Consider the following 23263-nt stretch of genomic DNA (forward strand, 5'->3'; position numbering starts at 1 on the left):
ACATGGCCTAGGACACGCCACATAACAAGAAGAAGGCAAACGATTCCGACTGTCCGACTAACCAGTTGGCCTTCAGGCTGCGTGTGAAATAACTTCATTTCCGCTTGGCCCGCCCTGGTCACAGGACGCAGGACTCAGGACGCTGGTCTCTGTTCACATGCGTGTAACTATGCTTGTATGTGGGCGTGTGGTCGGTTGTTCAACTGCGCGTTAAAAATTCAATTTACACAATTTTGAACGCAATTAAATTGGAGCCGTGGCTCCTCTATCGCCTCGCCTCAAGGCACCCGAATACACAACCCCTAGTAGTTCAAGGCGCACACATCGCGTTTCCTGCCCACTTTTTATGCGTTCACATTTCACATGAGCAGTGTGTGGAGCCAGAGAGAGGGGAGAGCGGGTGGTCACAACTTTTATGTTCATATTTTATGCATTAAGTACTCTATTAAATTTTGTTTTTTTTCGCCATTTCTGTTGCTGCTAGAGACACTAGCATTATAGCACTATGCATCTAACCAGCTTGTACCAGTTATGTTGGATGACCCTCTGAGATTCTGGTGAAGCTTGTTTATTGTGCGGTTTCCGCACAAATTTATAGGGTGCTTGACATGCGGCTTTTATCGCCAAAGCCGCGAATGTGGGATATTTATATGATTTTGATGATACACTGCCCAAATGCAGGATGAAATCAGCTGAACACTCCTCAAGACGACAACGAGAAACAGCATGTTAAATACTAACTTAACAAGAAATGTATAATAAGTGCGAAACTTAATTATGAAATAAATGCATAGTATATATAAATAAATATTAGCTTTGTTCATAAATTGTGCATATGTTTAAAGACAAATATTTAATTATCTTTATTTTTTAAAAAGAGTTAAGACTAAGAATTTGTTACTTAATCTCATCTTTATTGTTCCCATCATATTTAAAACTTGAATTTAAGTGGTTGATATTATCAGTATAATTCAATTTAAAAAAATAAATAAATATTTTTATTGTACATAATATATACATATATTCAAATTATTAACTTACATATTTTACAATAATTGTGCTATTTACATTTACACAAAATGATTTTTTCTTAATAGCATTTAATTCAATGTTTATTTGTTGTTACTACTTCCAATTAACATGAAAAAAACTCTGATTTCACATATCAATTTTACAAATCTAAGCTGAGCATTAAATGAAATAAGAATCAATATTAATAAAATATGATAATAAAATAGCATTTAAAAAAAAAAATACAAAATATACAAAAATAATTGGTTACGGTAATAGCGAAGTCTGCAAGTATTCTTATGCTACAAAAAAAGTATGAAAATTACCATTCTAATCAACATTATATATAGTAAATTTTGTATTTCGAATTTGACATTGAATATATTATAGTTCACAATTAAAATAATGAAACTTCATTTTCCTATGAAAACTGGATAATATAGTCTTTAGCAGACGATATTGATTTCAATATTTCCATTCACAAAATAAGCTTCTTGTAAACACTTTTATTTTTTTATAGGGTATATAAAGGCTATGCAGTGCTAGCTAGGACAATAGTTGTTCGTTGTTGGCATTGTTTGCTTTATGAGTACAATGCTTTTGATGACCTCACATGACACACAAAATGGCAAGGCAATGTAACGGAAATCGGCTTAAAATTTACTCGGAACTGGCAAGCTCACAAACACATACATACATTTGTATGTATGTATGTATGCACATACAGACGCTGTATATAGACGCAGTGTGATGCCGACAACGCGTGCGTGATTTATGGTCATGCAGCCTTTAGGGGGTGTGGGAATGCTGCAGGCAAACACTTTTTGAAGTCGCCCGAAATCAAAGAAGAGCCACAAGAAAGAGCCAGAGGAAGAGGCAGAGTCAGAGTCAGAGGCACTGCCATGGGGCATGTCGACTTATGCAACTAATGCAACTGAGCGTCGTCGTTGCCGTCGCGGACCAAGTGGAAAAAAGTTATTTACGGCAAACTTCCGGCTTGTGGTACAAGCGCAGAGAGCAGAGCAGAGGAAAATGGCAACGGGTTTTTGGTTTGAGTGTAGCTTTTCAGCCTACCTGCCGCAGTTTTTAAATCATTTTTCCTACATTTTTTTTATTGTGTTTTTCGGGGGTATTTGCGTTGCTCCGGAACAAGGTTTAAGGCAGGCTGGTGGCAGGCAGCAAATGTTGCATTGTGGCATGAACGACAATGGTGTCGCGTTATTTGCAAATTATGTTACTTTAGTCAACTCGAATAAATCTTGAGAAAAGTGCGCGCTCTCTCTTTCTCTATATATATTTCTCTTTCTCTCACACACTCACACAAATCAGAGGCAAATTAGTTGCTGCCTCGCAAACGCTTGGCTCCCCTGGCAGCTCTAGGAAAAACTTGTTGAGTTGCAAGTTTGCAGCGCTCTTGGGCTGGAGTATGCGAGTATATGACCAAAACTTGCCGCTAATGAGTAAATGTGGCAAAAGTTTAAATTAATTTTTGCCGAAATGTGTTTGCAAGCAAACCCAGCACGAGGAATTTTCAATTTCCTTTATGGCCCGCCCGGCCACAATCTCTTCTTCTCTCTAATTATATTTTCGACATTTGCTGACCCCGCCCACATTTTGGCTTTTACGATCCGGCCATCCATCTTGCCACAAAGAAAGCCATGTACGCATAAACCTTGCCACCTCATCTCAGTTTACAGGTCGAAGGTGACCGATGATGTTATTAAAAATAGCAGTAAATTCAATTCACCATCTCGTTGACAATCCTCTGAGGAATTTCATCTCTGAGGTCATCAGCATCATCAGACTCAAGACGAGTTTCTTTTGTCCAATGTTTTTTAAATGCCATAAAAATAAGGAATTGCTGTTGTGTATAAAATGAACAAAGTTGAATTTAGGCAATTGTGAGTTGATTTAAATCCTAAATTTACTTGCTAACAAAAATAAGGTTTAATTTCAAAATACAAACACAAAAGTAGAGTTTCTTTCTTATATTAATTTTAAAGTTATTTTGAATTAGTTTATTCTTAAGTTGAACTAAATATCAGAAAAAAATTGTGAGATACAATTAAAATATTTCATTTGGATTGATTGTTCGATAACAATTATAATTTGTGTTGTTTTGCATTGATTTAGCTTCAACTTAACAAGAGCATAACTATTCTATTTAGAATGCAAGCATAACAGATTGTTATAAGCAAATTATTCAAGCATTGAAGTCAATCTGTGAAACAAGTATTAATTTGGAAATAATAGTGTCTTGATTTGGAAATCCATTTTCACTTAACCAAATGCCTAAGTGCAACTCAATTAGTAAATTCGGCAGCACACTTAAAGGAGTTTAATTCAATGGAGTCGAAATTTGAACCAAGCAATGCTTCGAAATTGCACTTCAAATAATGATATGGCAGTAAGTTAATTCTCTTTGCTATATACTGAATATGGCAACTGAAATTTGGGGTGGCACACCTGATGGAATATTGATTGACTTGAAGCGACTGCTAGCTCAACACTAAGGATATTGATGGCAAACTGTTGATAAACTTATTTAAGCATAATTGAATATTAATTCGTACGCTTCGATAGCCATTACGTTATATTGAACAATTGGGTTTCCTTACATACCTTAAGCATTCTGCTTTATGTGGCAAAATGTCTCAAGCATGTGTGTTCGGAGTGAGCTGCCATTTTGTTTATGTTGCGCATTTCCCATTTCCGGGTGTGTATGTGTGTGTGTTTGTATGGAGGGGGGGAGGCGAGCTAAAGGAGCACTCGTAGTTCATGCTTCGCTGTGCCGTCTTAGCTGTCAATCACAACTGCTTGACAAATTGCTTTTGGACCCAACTGACGTGTTGACAGCAGTCCAACAGCCATTGGCGTCGCCTCACGACTCGATTCACGACTCGTTGCGCTGCTTGACACATTTTGGACGCGACATGTCTTAAGAATTGCATTTAGTAGCAGCTCGGCTTCGAAAAATGTTCCTTGATTTGATGGCCTTACCAGTGTTGCATAAGCTCATCCACTCCATCGTTGCTCTGCTCTGCATTCTCAATTCGTTTGCGTAGAAAAACTTTTACTCAAAACACTTGCGGGACACATTTTCACATTTTCAGTTTTCCAGTTGAGAAAGTGCGCGCAAACACTCGACCTGAAGTAAAGGAGAAGAGAAACGAACGAAATTGTTTGACTTGAAGTTTAATGTCACACAAAAGCCAGGTGAAAGTGCATTTGTGGGTTTCATATCAAAATAGTGCCAGCGACTAGAGACATAGTTAGAAAATTACTTTGACTCACTTCCATTGAGAACGGAAGCGGGGCAAGTGCTGCTCTATACATACATACATACATACATGCATATACATACATATATTCCCTTAGGATATTTCTCAGTTTTAACTAAACTGTGCGACGTTGGCATTCTCGAGCACCGCTGTTGCCCAACTTAAATGTGTCGCTCACTTTGCCTTTTGTTTCCCCACGAAAGGAGTTCAAGGACCAGTTACAGCTGCTGCTGCTGCTGCTGCTGCTTATGCTAGATATTCCATACTCGTTTATCCTACTTTTACGAAAGCCAGCAACCTCTTTGTGGGCCACGACATTTAATACAAATGCGGCAGTCCCCAAACACATTTGCAGAAAAGCGTATTTAAATTGTTAAGGAAACCAACGAACAGCTTCAAAATGTCTATAACTTTTACATTACTTTAAGCTGCACATTAGCAGAGTTAAATTGTATTCTTTTAAAATATGATTTATTTTTTAATAAACTTAGAAATTTAAAAAAATAAATATTTCCAATAATAACAGTTGAAATATTTTTATCACATTTAAAATTAATTCCTACTTAACCCATATTTAAAATTGATCTCTATTCGCTTTATGCTACAAATAAAAAGAGTTAAATGGTATTCTATTGAAATATGATTTAAATACGTTCCCATTATAATTATTCATATTTTAAATAAAATTTGGAATTATAAAAAAAAGAATGCATGCAATAATAATTTAAATATTATTATATAATATTTGTTGAATATTTTTTTATTCAATTCAAATTTTTCTCTAATCGCTTAAGTATTACTTGACATATTTTAAAAAGACGTCAAGAAAAAATCAAAGTGATTTCAAGCATAATTAATCACTTTAAAACTATCACTCGAGTATTATTGTTTTTGTTGCTTGATTAAGCAATTTTAATTTTTGCTTATTTATTAATTTCTTTTCTTAAATAAATCTTAAGAAGAAAATAAGCTGCTTAAATGTTTATTTACTATTTGTAAGCCATTTATAATTTTATAAGTTACAAAAAATATATCTGTACAATATATACTCGTAATAAAATTTTAACTTCACATTACTTAAGCATGGGGTATTGCATTTATTTTATTACTTATTTAAATGTATATTCAATTCATTTTTAGTCTTAATATGAATTTTAATTTTGAAAATTATTTTTATTTTTTTTAATTTTTTTTTTATTTTGTGAATATGGAAGTATAGCTTCATAACTTAAAAAAGCATGTGTAATAAATAATTGTCTTTAATTAGACTTTATTTATGTTCCTATTTATTGCATCGAGCTCTGTTCTACTTGTATTAATGTCCTGTTGTTTCAACTTAATCTTCTTGGTAAACTTCTGGCGCGAGCTCAACTGATAGACTGTTTATTGAAGCGCTCTAATATGATTATGTGTCTTGGGTAATGGCTTTATAAAAGTGCCCGGAAATGTGCTCGAGCAACGTGTCGTCCATGCTATGCATGCATATATACATCACAAGACGACATTATATCATTTTCATGCAAACTCGTACTTGCTTACCATACATACATATATAAATACATATATACATAGATACATAGATACATATGTAGTATGTGCTTGTGGATGGAACCGATGAGCCGTGAGGAAAGTCGGGTCACAAGCGGACCTGGGCGGACTCATCAGACTGACGCCAGGCCGTCTGGCGAGGAGTGTGACATAATGTGATAAATGATGATTTTATAATCGTTTGCATGACACACACGTATGCATGGCACAAGTATTTAAGGCTCTATCCAGGAGCAGTGGATGAAAGAGGAAGAGACGGTTTGGTTTTCGGCCATCCTCTGCGCCTGTCAGTCAGCTGTAATAACTAGCCTTGGGCTGAGCCACTTTGCATGTATATAGTAGTATAGTACATGCTTCGTAGATATTTTGGGCTTAGCCATGACCGGGCTGAGAACCCTTTTACTTGCTCACTTTCATTTACGCTTTTAATTTCAAAATTGTCCAGCTTTCCTCTCCTGCTTTCCTAGGCTCCAATCTATAGAATTGTATTTCCTGTGCCCTGTGTATCTCTGTGTGTGTGTGTTTATGGAAATGATAAATTATCGTTTGTCTACTTTTTGATGCAATATGATGTCCTTGTTGTCTCCGGCTGCTGCTCTCTCGATTCAGGATCAGGATACTGGGTTCTGGGTTCTCCCATCTCTGTGTCTGTGTCTGTGACTGTCATTGGCCTCAGCCTCAGCCTCTGCTTGCCCCAATTTTTTGATTAATTGAATTTCACTTTAAGACAAATAGAAGTTTTCATTTTGTCCTGGCAGGCAGACACAACAGTTTGTTATGACACTTTTGTGTGGATGTATTTATATACAAAATTCGAAATTGAATTATTACCAGGCAAATGCGAGTTTAATTTCATTTTGATATTGTAAATAGGCAATGACTCTCAGATTATTTCAACTAAACTATTATGTACCAGACTTGAAACTAATAGTTAACAAGGGTCGAATTGATGAGCAAACTAATTGAAAATCTCATTTATTGACAATCAACACTTGGTGATTAGTGAGAGAAAGAAACGCTTAACAAACTGTACGTAATTTAATTAATTCAAGTATTCACATGTTATTTATTTTGCTTTTACTGTGACTAAAATGAGATTTTAATCCTAGTTATAAATTAGTATTGCAATTTATTGTGTTGTATTATTTTGGGTTTTGGTTATGAGGTGTGGAATCATTCTTCATCCCTGCGTATTGATGAAGCCCTAGTCAACGATGAGCAAGAAGTTCGAATGAACAGATCTAGTTTAAGACATTGTCATCTTCTGCTTCATTTGAACTAAGCGAGTGAGAATCTGCGATACCGTATTTAAACTAAGTGCGATTCAATTATGCAAATGCTTTAACCAAAATCGCATCAAGCGAACTGATGTTTATGGGTGTAAAAGTAAACAAAATTAGGCAGGAAGATAAAGAATATCAAAGGCAATAGAAACAAATTAAAGGATAATAATAAATTTAATAAATTATGCGGACTCTGAGTCATCAATCGACTTTATTTATTTTCGTTTTACATCATTTTAAGCAACTCGCACTACACAGATCATATTTCCATACACGGTGATCAAATTAATCGTCTTTGCGATTTGCTTTAAATATTTCCTCTTATTTTTGTTTTTTAATTTTCTATGTGGAATAATCAGTTGATTTCCGTCGATAGTGGGCTTTGTTCGATAAATATACCAAAATACTAACTAAAATACGGCCACATTTTCAGATCATGATCAATGATGCAGCTCCATTAGTCGTCTTTCTCTCACACACGGCCCCTTATAGAATGATGATGGAAGACAAAATGATTGAGCTTGGACTTAAAGGCGGTGTAGAGTCGCGTCGATATTTCATTACTTTTAATTAAAACCTAAAATGTATAAATACATAAACATAAATAAGAACCCCACTTTATTAGTACTTCAAAATCCGGATTTGGAATAATATAATGTGAAATATCTCAATATATTTAAGTAAATGTTTCAGTTGATGGTTTTGTAATCAATTCAACGAACGAATAATAAAATCCGTGCATAAATGTAAATAGATATAAGTAAAGTATTTATCAAATACTTTGAATTTTAATAATATCGAACAAAATGTAATCGCTGCTAAGTTTTATAGACAAACGCATCAGGCTGAGATTGACAGTAGCTGTAAAAATATGTAATGAGTTTCGAAACTGTTTCACATCGTAGTAAAAGCCATCATAACAGCAAATTGAAATCAAGTCTTGAAGCTAACTGCACATAATGTCAATCAATGTCCACGAAAATAGCATCAGCAACAGCTTCGGCATCAGCATCAATATCAACATCGTCTTCGTCTTCGACATTAACATTTCCATTGCAGGCGTCGCGAACCGTCGTCAACGTCGATGCATTAAAGTGCATTTTAAAATAGTGTAATAAATATTTACTTAGAGGAGGATGTGGTGCTATTTCTCTCCCTCCATCCCTCCTTGCTCCTTACTGCTCTGCCATTTGATTGCCAAGAGCCCATATCGTAATTGCAGATAAACTTTATGCCATTAACCTTAGCGTGCTGTCTAGTTGCCTGTCTACGGGCAAACTGCAAAGTGCTTTTGAAACATTTCATGATAAGCATTTGCAAACGTGTCCACAACCGCATCTTACTCTTCTTCCTCCCCCTCTCATAGTGTGTGTGTGTGTATGTGTGCTGCATCGAGCTGTACTTTTTGTGTCCTGCCCCAACAACAACCCTTCATTTGTGGCACATGTGGGTAGAAGTTGGTGTTGAGTGAAGCAAATAATATGCAGAATATTGCACAACGTTCGTCTCTCGTTTCCCTCGCCACGACTCTTTGCACTCTGGATGAGGCATCTTCGTTTGCGATTTCCCTCATTAAATTTCTGCACAAGCATCAGTAAAATGCATTAAACTCCGAGAATGTCGTAAAAATTAATATGAACGTTATCTGTGGGGGAGAATCCAACCAGCTCTCGATACATTCAAAGAACGAAGAGGAGACTATAAATTCTCGTATCAAAAATGGTTTTTCCTTACCAAGCAGAGTCAGTTTATTCAAAAGGGAGGAGTTAGCTATTCATTTCTGGACAGAGGGAAATGCTAGTTGCTTTGCCACAACTCTATCTTACTGTAATGAATCCTATTTGTATTCAGTATCTTAATCGTATCTAAGGGGGAACACGTCATGTAGAAATGTGAGAGTGTTGGTCTTTAGGTAAATTGTTTAGTTTTATTTAACCAACAATTATTGCACAACCAACAATAGTCAATAATACAAATGTTAACGAACCAAATAAATCAAATTACGATAAAAACAAGTAAAAATGCTCTAGTTGGGTTCAGCTACAAAATACTCTATTCTTCAGGTGTTTAAATGAATTACAACCGAATAAAGTTGGTGAAGTTTACAATTACAATTTTAATTGGTGTTCAAATTTAAATAAAAATAAATTAATCTGTTCACTAAATAGAGGATCCGTTGTAGCGAATTAAAGTGAATAGTTTCACACAGATTCGGTGAAATAACATTGTTTAAAAGATCATCATCAATATAAATACTTTCGAGAGTCAAATCTGTATCATAAATTTCAATACGCCTTATTTCCCAATCAGAATAGGGTATAAAAATCAACGAACAGCCGAAGAAAAAAGTGGAATAAAAACTCGTAATAAATTCCTAAACAAATAAAACATAAATGACAATCACTTACACATTCTCCACCTATCATCTGGCTATTATACAAATTGGACAACAATGCGTGAAAACCCATTGATTGCAATAAATAATTATACTACCTAAATAAAGCATTGAAAAACATGTAGAAACAAAGCAGTGTATGAATCCACCAGGCCATAAATAAATATAACAATAAATAATCATATTGACCACAATAAATATAAATATAAAGCCAAATTCAATGAAATCACAACACAAATGCCACGCCCACTGACCTGGCTAAAAAGGGGCCGAAAGACCTCAAACTAACAATTGTGAGGGGGAAAAAATAATGGAGAAAGTCAACAATTGTCATTGTCGGACTTGTGGACTGGCAATAAATTATATTATTAGTATATTGTACATGGAAAAACCTGTGGAAAACTATTTGTAATATAATCGACTATCGCTCTATCTCTTTCTATTTTACTATCTCTATCTCACTTTGTCTTGTGGTCCTGTGCGTGCGTATTTGTTACAACTATTGTCAACATAAATAAAATTAAATGTGCGTTGCTGGTGAAAGTGGCGTTGTCAAGGAGGAAAAACCAGACACACAAACACACACACACACACACACTCTCACACCTCAGACACACTCACATGCAAGGCAGCTGTCAGTGGCTGTCAAAGTGACCATTTCATTTAATACAAAAGCAGAGTCCGCTCGTTTTTGCTCTCGACAAGTGGAAATTAAACACAATCTTCACACGCAAGTCTCCATTTAGATCTGACTGCCTCCTCCTCCTCCTCTTCCACCTCCTTCACTTTTTTTGACCTCAGTGGATTTGCCTGATCATTGAGACAAACACACAAGCTGAGGGAACGAATTCGAATTCGTAACTGGTCCTCTGAGAATCTCGCCAAATCGCCATAAGGCAGCTCCACTTGCCCATATCCATTTATGTGTCTGGCATTATTCGCATTGGGCTTTGCTTATTTTGTATATTTGCTTTGTCACCTTCATTTAATTCGTAGTTTGCGGTTTTCCCTTTTGTGCAGCCCTTTCAAAGAATACACATAATCGTTACCAAGATTTTTACACTCTAACAAAAAAAGGTGTCAGAACAACTAGCATAACATTGTAGTGTAGTGTTCTGTTGTTTCGTACAATCAACTATTTTTTACTCTTTCCTAATTATATTAAATTATGTAGCAATTAATTAAATATGCTCTTTGAATGGCTGACATTTTTTTTACCATTTCTATTTTATATGCAAAAAAGTAAGGTAATATTAATTTTGATTAAATTAAATTTAATGTATTGAATTTGTTTATTAATGCATATTTAATAATGTAACAATTTAAACTTGTTTCGATACCTTAGCCACCAATAATTTGTGTTTATAATTTATTCCAGTTAACTTTTAAAACAGTTCAGCTATAAGAAGATGAACTATTTTTAACTTTTGAAAAATGTTTACAAATATGTACAACAGATTATTACAACTTTATTGACAATCTGGTATATTTTGTACTCCATGATATACTTTTAACGCAGTTCAATATCGATATACCAAATATATGTTGTGGTATATTTTTAGTATATTTGTAGAAAATGTTTTTTAATAATGTTCTATTATTATACATTATTATAATGCTCTCGTGACTTGTTTAGTATTACTTTTAATATATTAAAAAAAAAGCTTTTGCTGTATTGCCTGTTAACTAAGCTACACTTTCTCGCAGTGTATTCAATCAGATTGAATTGCTGTGTCTGCTTTGTCTCTGCAAACACACACTGGCACACAAACTCACACACACACGCGCGCATACACTAATAGACGCACTAAGAGACGAGGACATAGAAAGAGAAATACAAATACAAATGGCCTTGACATTTCTTATGCTTATCGCTGTCACTGCAGGCGTTGAAATTGTAATTTGTGTAATCTCAGGTGGCCAACGACGAACACTCCGAGTGTGAGGCGGACAAAGCGACAACTCCACTCTGAGTGTGTGTGTGTGTTAGGGTTGTGGCATGACTCTATTCGAAAAGGGGAGAAGGGGTGTGTAAGTGCAATGGGATGTGGGAGAAGCACTTAATCCGCGTGGCAGCTGCTGCTGCGTCTGCGTCTGTCGCGTGTTTTTCCCTAATTAACAGCAAAAATAATGCTAATCCGATGAGGAAGGCGGATTGCATGAAACAAGTCCACTTGATGTGTATATTGTATTAAAATTAATTAATTTATTTATTTCATAATATATAAATTACATTTAGAGTGCCTCCTTATTTCAAAGTACGAATCAACTTTGTTCCACTAATTCCTTTCTGCTGTACTCTTCCGGGTGCATATGTGTGCGGGTGGGTGTGTGTGTGTGAGTGTCGGTGTTGGTGTGTGTTGGTGCTAATTGCCAGATGTTTACATGTGGCGTGTGTTGCTGAAGCCACCATGACCCGCCTGGGAGGCGCCCTTGTTGAAGCCCATCTGCAGGTTCAGCTCACCCTCGTGAGCACGCAGCTGCTCCTCGGTGAACGTGCGCTCGTTCTTGTCCGACATCTTGGGGCCCAGAGAGGGGCCGGTGAACTCGGGGTGCTTTTGTGTCTGTGGAAGGCGAAACGAACTCGAATGTATTTCACAACTCTCAAGTGGTCAGTGAAGAGGTGCACTTACAATGCGGCCCAAGGCGTACAGCGACAGGGTGACTTGTGGAATATTGCGACGCTCGAAGAGATCGGCGGTCTGGAAGATCTCCTCCTCGGGGACACCGTACTTCTTGACGGCAGCCTGGAAGCGCTGAATGTTCTCCATCAGCTGGAAGTTTGTGCCGCGCTCTTGGATCTTCTTCACCGAGCCGGGAGCCAGCTTGTTGGCCAGCTTGCACAGCCAGATGCCGTCCTTAAGGATATCCTCATACTGACCGCTGGGCACCTTCTCGCCGATCACGGCAAAGATCCAGTTAAGGACTTCCTGTTCTTGTTCCTTGTTGCGTGGCTGCAAGGAGAATGAAACATTAAAATACTGAAACACGATATCATCAACTAAGTGCTAAACAAATCAATTTGCTGTAATTGTAGACAATTTGGTAAACATTTCGATTGCCCGGTCTAGTCTCTCTATTGTCTAAAAATAAACAGAGAAATCTCACAGTTTGCCCGCCTACAGCCGAAAGTCAACAGCTTGGAGGCTTAATTTGTGTTTTTCACTCGATGAATGTGCTCAAAGTCACAAGCAAATAGCTAGACTCGAGGACTTCAAGCCTCCCTCCTCGCCACCCAGGTCACATTACGGTTTCCCCTGAAGTAAATTGCGTTAAAGCTCAGTAAGCTAACCCACTTCAAATGCCGGGGAAAAATGCGTTGTACGTCAGGGGCGAAGGGAGGGGAGAAGCAGAGGAAAAAGAACAAATGAAAGTACATTAATTTTCCAATTAATTAATTTCGATTTTAATAGCTGGGTCCGTGAGAAGCTCAACTACGATAGAGCCGCGGTCAGACGTCCGCCGTCCGATGTCCGATGTCCGACAGGCGTCGCAATTTATGTGACAGTTGACAGTGAAAGCCGCTAACTGTTTAATTGAAATTTACTTTTTGCAGTCTGCGCTGTGTTCTTGACTCGAGCTTAATTTGCGCCCATTAAAAGGAAATAAATCAAGGCAGCTAGAAAAATTCATTGTTTGCATACAACACATGAAACACGAAACACGAAATTAAAGCACTTCAATATGCTGTTCAATTCCCAGAAGAAAATCTAATTAAGCAAACTCGTATTGCTAATTAAATTCAATGCAGCTAATGCATTAGTTACATACATATATTTCAAAATCTAGTGCTAATGAGGCGTATACGCAACGTTATTGTGCATACATTGTGAATAATGACTACCGGTCAGTGTTTTTGCATATAAGAATTATAATTGAAATCTCATGAGCGCAACATTCATTAATATTTTGCCTAGTTAAGCTAATTTATTGCGCTTTGTGGTCTTTTTCCACATCCATAGTATATTTGATTTGTGGCCATGTGAAATAAATTTGAATACATTTTTGGAAAAACCGCATTCGCATGGTACAACATTTTAAATATGTATTAACGAAAAAAATATATATGGTATTTGAATATTACAAAGTGAGATTTATATTTTCCTTTCACTTTTTCCCATTTGATTTTCTTGTTTTCTCGCAATTATGACAATTTATGCAGCTGACAGTTGTATTGCCATCCATTATATATTTATATTTATTATTTTTATATATTTATTTATGTATGCTATGCAGTAGGGTCGACTTTTCATCTCCAGCAAACGGCACGCTTAAATGGCAGCCAATGAAGCGAAGGCATTTTAATGAATTGCGCGTCAATTTGCATTTGCAATGGATTCGATTTTAATTTTATGTATTTCCCTGAATAAGAGTGCCAATAACTGCATTTACAATTTACCATTTACCATTTACCATTTGTGAATGCAATCTGCCCTTTGGTTGTCGTTTTGCTTTTATTTTTAATTGAATAAACCAATAAAAACAACAGTTGTTTTCGCTGCTCGCACAACTGTTTTCGTTAACGTCCAGCGATAGATCCAGCTATCATCCACAGCGAACATTGTTTATTGCCGATATCTCTGCCCTTTGGGCTTATTTGATTAATTGCTTTCCCACCTGATATACGCCGCCTCTACTATGTATATATGCATTTCGAATGTTCTTCGTTTGTTTTTATTGAACTTTAAAATACAATTTACAACTATCTAGCCGACAACTTGGTAGGAGTTAATCACCCAGAGATGACGCGACAATCGACTACTTCAGAGAACCGCAAGCAGTTGATATTATTTATTCGATTCAATTAAAATCTTTAATATATTAAATACGTATTTTTATGTGCTATCTGTTCTGTGTCTTTTCTTCTTGCTTATTAAATATATATATATTAATATTTATTTATTTTGGATATTCTTGGATTATTTTAATGGAACTAATCGACAACTTGAACACAAGCAGATGAAATTATAAAAGTTAAAAAAGAATGATATTAGTAAAAAAGGAGTCTAACTCTTTAATGTGCTACAGGGTTTGAAAGTTAAGTACCATTTAATTAAATTATTTTTAACATTCCCTTTCTATATTTACTTCGGATGTTCTTTTTTTATTGCATTTTAATACAGAATTTACATCTGGATAAGAATTAATAGTCTAGGGATGAGTCGACTACTACAGAGAGTAACAAGGTGTTCATATAATTAATTTTATATAATTAAAAAGTTTTAAATTTCTAAGATTTGCAACCGTTTATTACTTTATATATTCTGGATTGAAATGAAATATAATTCGAGTAAATGTGTTCATAAATATTTCTCTTAATATTCTTGGTTCTTTCGAAATCGAAATTGAAAATACAATTTACAACTATTAAGTATTAAATTTAATAAGAGTTAATCTTTTAGGAATGATGTGATAATTGAATACTTCTAAGTACCTAAACCAGTTGAATTTATTTCTTCTATTGAGTTCGAATCTTTTCCTGCAATGATTGCATTTTAAATACTAAATATATATGTTTTCATTTTCTACATTCACTTTCTATATTTCCTTGTAAATTATATACTTATAAATTTATTAGTTTTGAATATTCTTTAATTAGTTCAATAGATGTAATCGCTAAGTTCAAAACACCATAAGCAGCTTATATAATTTATTCAATACATATATTCCCATTTAATACTTTTTTTTATTATTTACACTCCCTTGCAGTATTGCTTATCTCTTTACTTTTGTATTTTATTAATTTTTTATATGCATTTGGCATGGCCTGTGCATTGGCCTTCCTGGTCGACAACATCATAATTTCGTTTGGCTACACGGACAGCCATGACCTTCAAATAACCCTCAATTTGTGTGTTCGCTGGCGCCCCGCATTATTTAGCTTACAGTTTTCATCTTTTTTTTGTTCAGCTGTTTTTTTTTTCAGCTGTTCGCCTTTTCCGGCCGAGCGCATAAATAAAAATATTCATTTGAACATAAAGATAAACGTTCATTTTTGCGCGCTTTTTTCTTGACTTTATTTTGCTTTTTGTCGAGGGCCAAGAAAAAAGTGTTGGGCGTTTGTTTTGTTCCTGCAGCTTTTGTTGTTGTCGCTGTTGCTGTTGTTATTATTTCAATTTGTCATTTGGACTGCTGCCAATTGGCGGTCGTCGGCCAGCATTATTAACCAGCAAATGAAATGAAAATGTGCAAGCGGCGCCCACACGACTAAGAACACCGCCCATTCAACAGGAGCAATTTAAAGATGGGTACAGTATAGCAAGGAGAATGCCGAAGTTTGACCATAAGTTTTTCGTTTTTATGTTTATTATAACACATTTTGCGCTTTAATGTCTCTACTGACGTGAATGCAACAATGCATAAAAGTCGACACATTTAATTGAATTTTTATACCCGCTACCCATGGGGTAGAAGGGAAATATAATTTCGTGCCTGCAGGAACGAACAGAAATAGTGGGGAGAATACTAAAAATGAACAAATATGTTCAAAATAATAATAGTAATAGATATAGTAAAAACAATTTTAAGAAATACTTTTGTATGGCAAGAAACTCCTACTGAAAATCTAGTATTTTGAATGTAGTGCAATAATCTGTATATATATACCGAAAATATACCACAAAAATACCAAAATATACCAAAGGATTTATTTGGTATATCGGCAAAGTATGTACACTATAGTATATTTTGAATGTAGTACAGTATAGATATACTAAATATATTACTCGGCGTGTTTTGGTATTTTTGCGGTATATTTTTGGTATATTTGTAGATTATGCTTCACCCGATTGTAGTTCTCTTTATTGCCCTAAGTCTCAAATCTCTTAACTTGAATGTTATGAAATAAATAAAATTAGTTTATTCACTTCTATCTTGAAATAATGTTTAAAGACATTTCGCATTTGTTTACGAAGGCAACATAAAATTGTTATGTTTTTGTTTGTGCCATTTTATGGGTTTTGTATCGTTGCCAAAAAATTGGCAGCTGCCAGTGAATAATTTTGCAGCAACGTATCTGATAGATTAACTATCAACAATAGTTGATGTACAGACTATAAACAAACGAAACTTTACAGGTTAAATATTCAGGAATATGTATGTCTCTTGGTAAAATTATAATTTAGTGCCAAAGTAAATAAATGCAAATTAAAAAATGTTCGGTTAATTGAAACGGAATTCGAACATATTTTTTAAACACCATGTCTACATTTGTTTGCAATATAAGTGAAGAGTGAACAAAGCTATGTATGTATATTTATGCGATTCTAGGTCAACTTTTATTGGCCTTTATTATTTTTACCAATAAATTGTCATACAAATGAATTATTTGTTTAATTATTTAATGCTGTCACCATTGGACAATTGCACATTGAAATATTTGCATGAACAGTTTGTAGGTGCAATTTTGTCACTCCAGAATTGGGGTTAACATAAAACATAGTAAAACACAAAGAGAAGTATGAAATGGAGCACGAAAATGGCGAAAAGTGCTCGACAATTTATGCATGAAAATAATGAATATATATAAATGTTGTATTCAGAAATATTTAAATGTATCCGTGATGAGTGATATCCAGAGAGGGACCGTGGCTCACATCGATCCACTCTGACAGCTTGAAATTTATGGCATGTGAATGGTAAGTGTAACAGACCTGAGGACTGGGGGGATTTGGTGCCAGAGCCCAGGGCCAAAGTGTCAACAAAGTGATTTTTATTTTAATTTACAAAAGCGAAAAAAAAAACACAGAGGCACAAATACGATATACAAGAATGAAATATGGCACGCCAGCTGTCCAGAGTGGGCGTGGAGACTCGTTCAACTGTGCCAGAAATATTATATGTACTCGCATACAATATACACACACACACACACACACTTGGCCAGCATTTGTGTGTGCGGCCACGGGGCGTATGATGGTTATGTGTCTCTATACACATATGAAATTATGCAGGACGCCGCCCTTCCGTTTTTATACTGATAATTGACTATTTAAATATTTAATTAATTAAGCATTTTTAATTAAATCACAAAACATTGAACTTTGTAATTAAATGTTTTGAGCCATAATTGCTTATTGAATTGAAACATCAATTTACTTAATCATATCAGCTAGTATGATGTAAAATTAACTCAATATAATTTATAGAACTTTTGATACCCTACAATACTTAATACTAAAACAAATTAATGTGATCAGTTAACATCTTCTGATTTCATTCGTATATTCAGAAAACCAGTGTAAGAAACACTTATGATTCAAGATAGGGTAAGTCTTAGTTCATCATTTGGTTTTACTGCACAATTATTAACAATAAATTTCTTATGATGTTGCATTATTATTGGTTGTGGTTGTTCGTGAGTTCGTGACTGTAAAAGTGCTTTTATTAAACACTTTTCAATTTATTTTCAATTTATTGTGAAAGCAAATCTCAAATTTTTTTTAATTTTTCGGTCATTATATCATTTAAAATTGAATGAGTATAAAAATTATGTAAATTAATCAATAATCGCAAATCAAATCTATTTTAATAAATTATAGCACAAATTTCTTTTGTTTAACATAATTACACTGATCTGTATCAATCCATTTATAACCTGAAATACTGCCAACATTTTTATTCAAAGTATAATTCTTTGTTTGAATATTTGATTTTCTTTAAAAAATTGATCAATTTTGTCCTGATTTTTGTTATTTTTTGCCTTTAAGTCGAAAATCAAAATTTAAGCACTTAAATATTTTCCATAATTACACTCTAAAATATTTCACTTTTTAAACAATTTCATTGAATTTAATGTTTGAAATTATTTCCATAATTTACAGATGCTGATGAAGGATTATGATAATTCCGTTAAAAAAACACTTACAGCCATTTTTATGATTGGAATCTAAAATGCAAAAGAATCTGCTGAGCTGTGCGCGTCTTTAGCGAACAAAATATAATTTTCAACTGACGCAAATTGCTGAAACAGTTTTCCATTTATCCTAAGAGCCCAAAGATAATTTACGAAAATGCTCGAAAATGTTTTAGGTTAGACTAATGCCGCAGCCAGCGTCAGCGTCAGCGCCGACGTCAACGTCAACGTCAGCGGTAACGCCGACGGCGACAGCGACGCCAACGTTAAATGCGAACAAACGCAGACTCGCCAGTTTTTGTGAATGCTAAAATCGCCAGAAATAAAACCAATGTAGGCAGACAGGCAAACAATTTTTAGATATGAACAGCGGAAGCTATATGCACATGACGTCACGGTGACATTAACAACACCAAGAATTCTAAAAAGAACTAAAATCGAATTGAGGGTAAAAAAAAAACGAAACGAAATTAAAGTGTATCTCTCTTTCTCTTCTATCTGGCATAAGTGTGCCTTGTTCAAGTGCCAGAACACGCAAAATATTTGCTTCCCTTTCGCTTTTCAACAATTTGTCAGTGCCTCGAGCACAAATTTCTATTTGATAGATACATTTCAGTGATTGCAAAGATATTTTGTGTGGGGGTTCGCAATTAGATGCCAAGTTCACTTGCATATCTAACGTGCTATAATAAATTGAATTTGCCCATAAAATGTGCAATGATTTAATATAGAAGAGAGACACAAAACCAAAAAAACAGGCAGACAAATATTAAATGCATTCGACATTAAATTATTTGCATCAGCTAGTTTTATAAATTAATTTATAGTTTCAATATTAACCTAACACTTTTGATTGTAATTCGTTTAATTATTATTTATGATAGTTGTTGAAAATTGCAGTATGCATTACATATTGGAAATTGTATAGAAAGAGCCACAATGATATGTATTCAATTTATAAATATCTGTTATTTATATATCAGAACTTATATTAACATTAAAGTAAATAGAGTGAATTCCTCTGAAGCTAGTTAGTGCTGTGATCTAACAGTGAGTGACAGCAATAAAGAAAACGTATAAAATCAAAGTACTAACGTATTTCAATATTTATTTTACTTGTCTAGTTATTTAACATCTATAAAATAAAAGTGTATTGAAAAATTGACATCATCAAGAAATTATTTGTTTTCTTTGGACTTGATTAATGTGCATATTTTCAACACTTGCAGCTAATTTTGTAAATGACGTTGACGTTGACTTTGAATTGATTCTTTTTCTCGGTTTTTTCCCACAATGTCATTTGCCAAAAAAATTCGCTAATTTGTTTTCAGCTTATGGTGAATTTATTTCAAATACTTGTGCTCATATCTGTTCACGCTTCATTTCAAGCAAATTGACGCGCCACATGAAGGTCACACAGAATGAAATTGTAATTTCAATTAAAAGTTTTATGACATTCAAAAATGCCAACTTTCCGCAAACAATTTCGCTAAAAGCACAAACACGACCTCCACCTCCAATGGCACATCGAAGAGTACAAAAGCGCGAAGCAAGGTACTGAAAAGTTTGTCATTCCTTTTGTTTATTTGAAACTAATTAAATTATCTAGCAAAACATTTTGATCAAGTTCAAGTTGAAGTGCTCGCTGCCACTGAAAATATTTCTCAAATATCTTCGCAAAATAAATGTAAACAAAAGCATCTGGAGGCGCGTTCATTTCTTTTCACACCTGAGGCTCATAAATTTTAGCACCTCTGACGTTTGTTTTCATTCGCTGCTTTCGGTTGGGGGTCAATGCTATGGCCTCTTTAATAGTCGGAAGTTAACAAAAAAGAAACAGAATTTTAATAGGAAAGTAAACAATCTACTTTAGTAAAAAAATAAAGATGAGTATTTCGAAAATATGCCATATTTTTGATTAAAAATCTACATAATATTTTAACAAACTCAATGAAAATTCAGAAAAAATAACATTGAGAAATTTGTATTTATTTGAGATGAAAAAATAACACAAATTTATGGACAAATGAACTTTACAATGAACTGTGATAAATTTAACATATTGCTTTTTCCACAGTTTCCAAATTTTCAATGAAAATACAAAAAGGATTTTGGGAAAAATAACAAAAAAATAAACACACCTACACACACATGTATACTATATGTTTTCATAGAACTTTTTCGGCAAACAGCTGCCAAGGCTGCAATCAAAATTAATTGAGCGACTCAGAGCTCAGTGCCAGCTCATATAAATGTATATAGAATATATATGTACATATGTGTGTGGGGCATGTTTTTGTGTATGTCAAAGTGAAGGCGTTGGCGTGGGCGTGGGCGTCCACACATCGACCTAGAAAAAACATCGCACTCTGACAAGTGGCGGCGGAGCATCTGCATGTTTATTTGGTAAGAGTCGAGTAGAGCATCAGCATCATTTGTGTAAAAAGCATCAGATTTATGAGAGCATAATAGGCAACACATCTAATTGTATACCCTTTCAAATTTATAAAACATTTTCATTTAATACACATTCTTTTCTTTTGTCGTAAATCTTCTTAGACGCTTTGCGAAATTGAAATGGAAATATTTTGATAAAAACACTTTGAGATCGCATTCTGCAATGAAATTCATTGTGCTCGTCGTCAATAGTGTATTAAAATACGTCCGCAGCTGCTTTTGTTTTGGTGCGTACGAACAACTGTTGCTCGTAAATAAGAACAATTTGGAATTAAAGCAACAACAGACGGAAACAAACTAAGCTACTTTTATTGTTGTCCGTCATCCCCCTCTCTTCCTTCCTTTTAAACTCCTTGATGTTTGTTGATAATTATGTTCAAGGCAAACCGCACTTGAATCGAGGTCAATATGTATTTGATTCGTTTAAGTTTTTAATACCTTTTAAATTAGCCAATTATATTCTATTTATATTTCTATTTCTATTCTTTTGCTCAGCAATTTTTTTTTGGAAATTTAATTATTTACAGTCACTTTAAGAACTTTAATATTATCATCACATAGATACGAAATGCATCTTTTAAGTCCTATCAAAATTTGTGTGCCTTATAAACAGCTTTTCAATGAAAATCGCAGACGCACAAGTAGAGCAGAATGCTAACTTCATTCAGGCTAATATTTAGCTGCTAAATTCAAGTTTCCATTGAAAGCAGCCCTTTAGCGCTTTTACTGCTCGTATCTGCTGACTTATGCAGCGCGGTTTTTCCTTTTTCACTTTGGACTGCCCCAAAATAATTCCCCACCAACTTGGTTGGACTGCGAATATTTATCTCTGTCCGGCGCCAACAACTGTAAGACAAACAATTTTCAATTTAAATAATTTTTTTTTTCGAGCGCGTATCTTGCGCTCGTTTTTCAGTTTTTAGTTTTTGCTTTCGCTTGTTGTTAGTTCCAGTGAAATAGTTGAATAAATATTATAAAGAGAAAACAAAAAGATATCACGAATAAAGAATATGAAAGCTGCAAACAATTGCGATAGAAACTCATATAAATACATAAATATATATGAATACACTCGCTTTCGCATTCGTGCTTCTTCAGGCAATATGCGAGTACGTTTGTATTTGTATCTGAATCTGCATCTGTATCTGTAAATGTATCTGCTGCTGTTGTGCTGTGGCAAGAATTATATTTCACCCCGGGCTGTTTACTAATAAGTCGCACCATTTGCATTGTAGATTCGGGCCCCATTTTCCCATGCAACTGCAGCATGTAAACAATTCTCTTTTATCATGTTTTCTATTAGTAAACATTTTTTTGTATTTATTTTCCAAATTTACCACCCATTTCCGTTGCCCGTTCCTGCCCACGCAGCATTTTGCTCTCGTTTTTGTTTCTTTCTTATTCTTTATACTTTATTCTCTGGCACAAATCTCATGACAGCTCCCATATGTTGAGCATCGGCTTCAGGTTCAATAAATACTATGCCAATGCCTTTTATACCTATATCTATATGCATAAACAAATACATATATCTATATTAATGTTATGTTGGGCGCATTCATTTTTTTGTTTCGTCTGTGTTTAGCCAATTTTTATTGTGATTTTATATTATATATTTGTTTATAATTTATAATTGAACATAATTAGTATTTGTGATTAAATTATCTATAAATATTATATAATTACAAGAAAGTTGCAACAGCGAAATATTTAAATGGAAATTACGTTTTTTAAATCAGCATTTCAATAATAATAAATATGAAAGCTACAGATAAATGTGCTCAGCTGCGAAATACTCTCTACCCTGTGACAAACACGTTAAGTGGGCAGGAACTGGAGGCGTACTCTGCCTACAGGGAGGAGTCGTACTCTGCTCAGGGAAAGTGGGGCGGGTCTTTTGCCACCTAGTAAGCCAACGTGCCACACAAATAAAAAAAGATAGAAACAGACGGGATCGGCTATCAACCGATAGACCTGCCAAGAAGATTATGCATTCAATATATAATTACGAAGAAAGAAGATGGTTATGTTCTTCTTCTTTACCCACCCAACCTGTAAAGAATAATTTAATGCCTATACATAACTTCATTGTATGCATTATTTGACTTTAGTATTTCCTAATAGGATGGGTTATGTATCTAACACCTTATAGCTGTCATACATCATTTATAAACGAAATTTTGGCTACGCCGTACTAACACATACTCTTTATACGTTGTTTTCGCTTACTGCATCGATATCAACAGGCCTGCGACGATAACAGCTTTTATATGATTCTATATACATAGCATACCCATTTGAAATTTAAGGACTTATGCTTCAACTAAATGTAACTTAAAATACTAAATAGAAAGCTCAAATTGAAATTGAAATAAAAATTGCCTATTACTAATAATTTTGGTTTGAATTTATGTTACATTATAATGACATTACT

At 34.5% G+C, this 23263-nt stretch overlaps 1 protein-coding gene across 1 annotated transcript; it reads right to left on the minus strand.

Moving 5' to 3' along the window:
- Positions 1-11704: 11704 nt before the first annotated feature.
- LOC133837584 (muscle-specific protein 20) lies at positions 11705-18512 on the minus strand. Its single transcript, XM_062268385.1, has 3 exons — positions 18385-18512; positions 12152-12472; positions 11705-12082 (listed from the first exon to the last, which is right to left on the minus strand). The coding sequence occupies exons 1-3, from the start codon at positions 18388-18390 to the stop codon at positions 11900-11902; spliced, it is 510 nt and encodes a 169-aa protein (XP_062124369.1). The 5' UTR covers positions 18391-18512; the 3' UTR covers positions 11705-11899.
- Between the last annotated feature and the right edge of the window lie 4751 nt (positions 18513-23263).

The sequence above is a fragment of the Drosophila sulfurigaster genome, chromosome 2R, assembly GCF_023558435.1.
Source record: "Drosophila sulfurigaster albostrigata strain 15112-1811.04 chromosome 2R, ASM2355843v2, whole genome shotgun sequence".
Taxonomy (NCBI): Eukaryota; Metazoa; Arthropoda; class Insecta; order Diptera; family Drosophilidae; genus Drosophila; species Drosophila sulfurigaster.

Bases quoted from the DNA above. Each gene is read 5' to 3' on its own strand.
- LOC133837584 (XM_062268385.1), bottom strand. The intron at 12,083-12,151 runs GTAAGTGCACCT...CGCCTTCCACAG, and splicing joins TGTACGCCTTGGGCCGCATT to ACACAAAAGCACCCCGAGTT.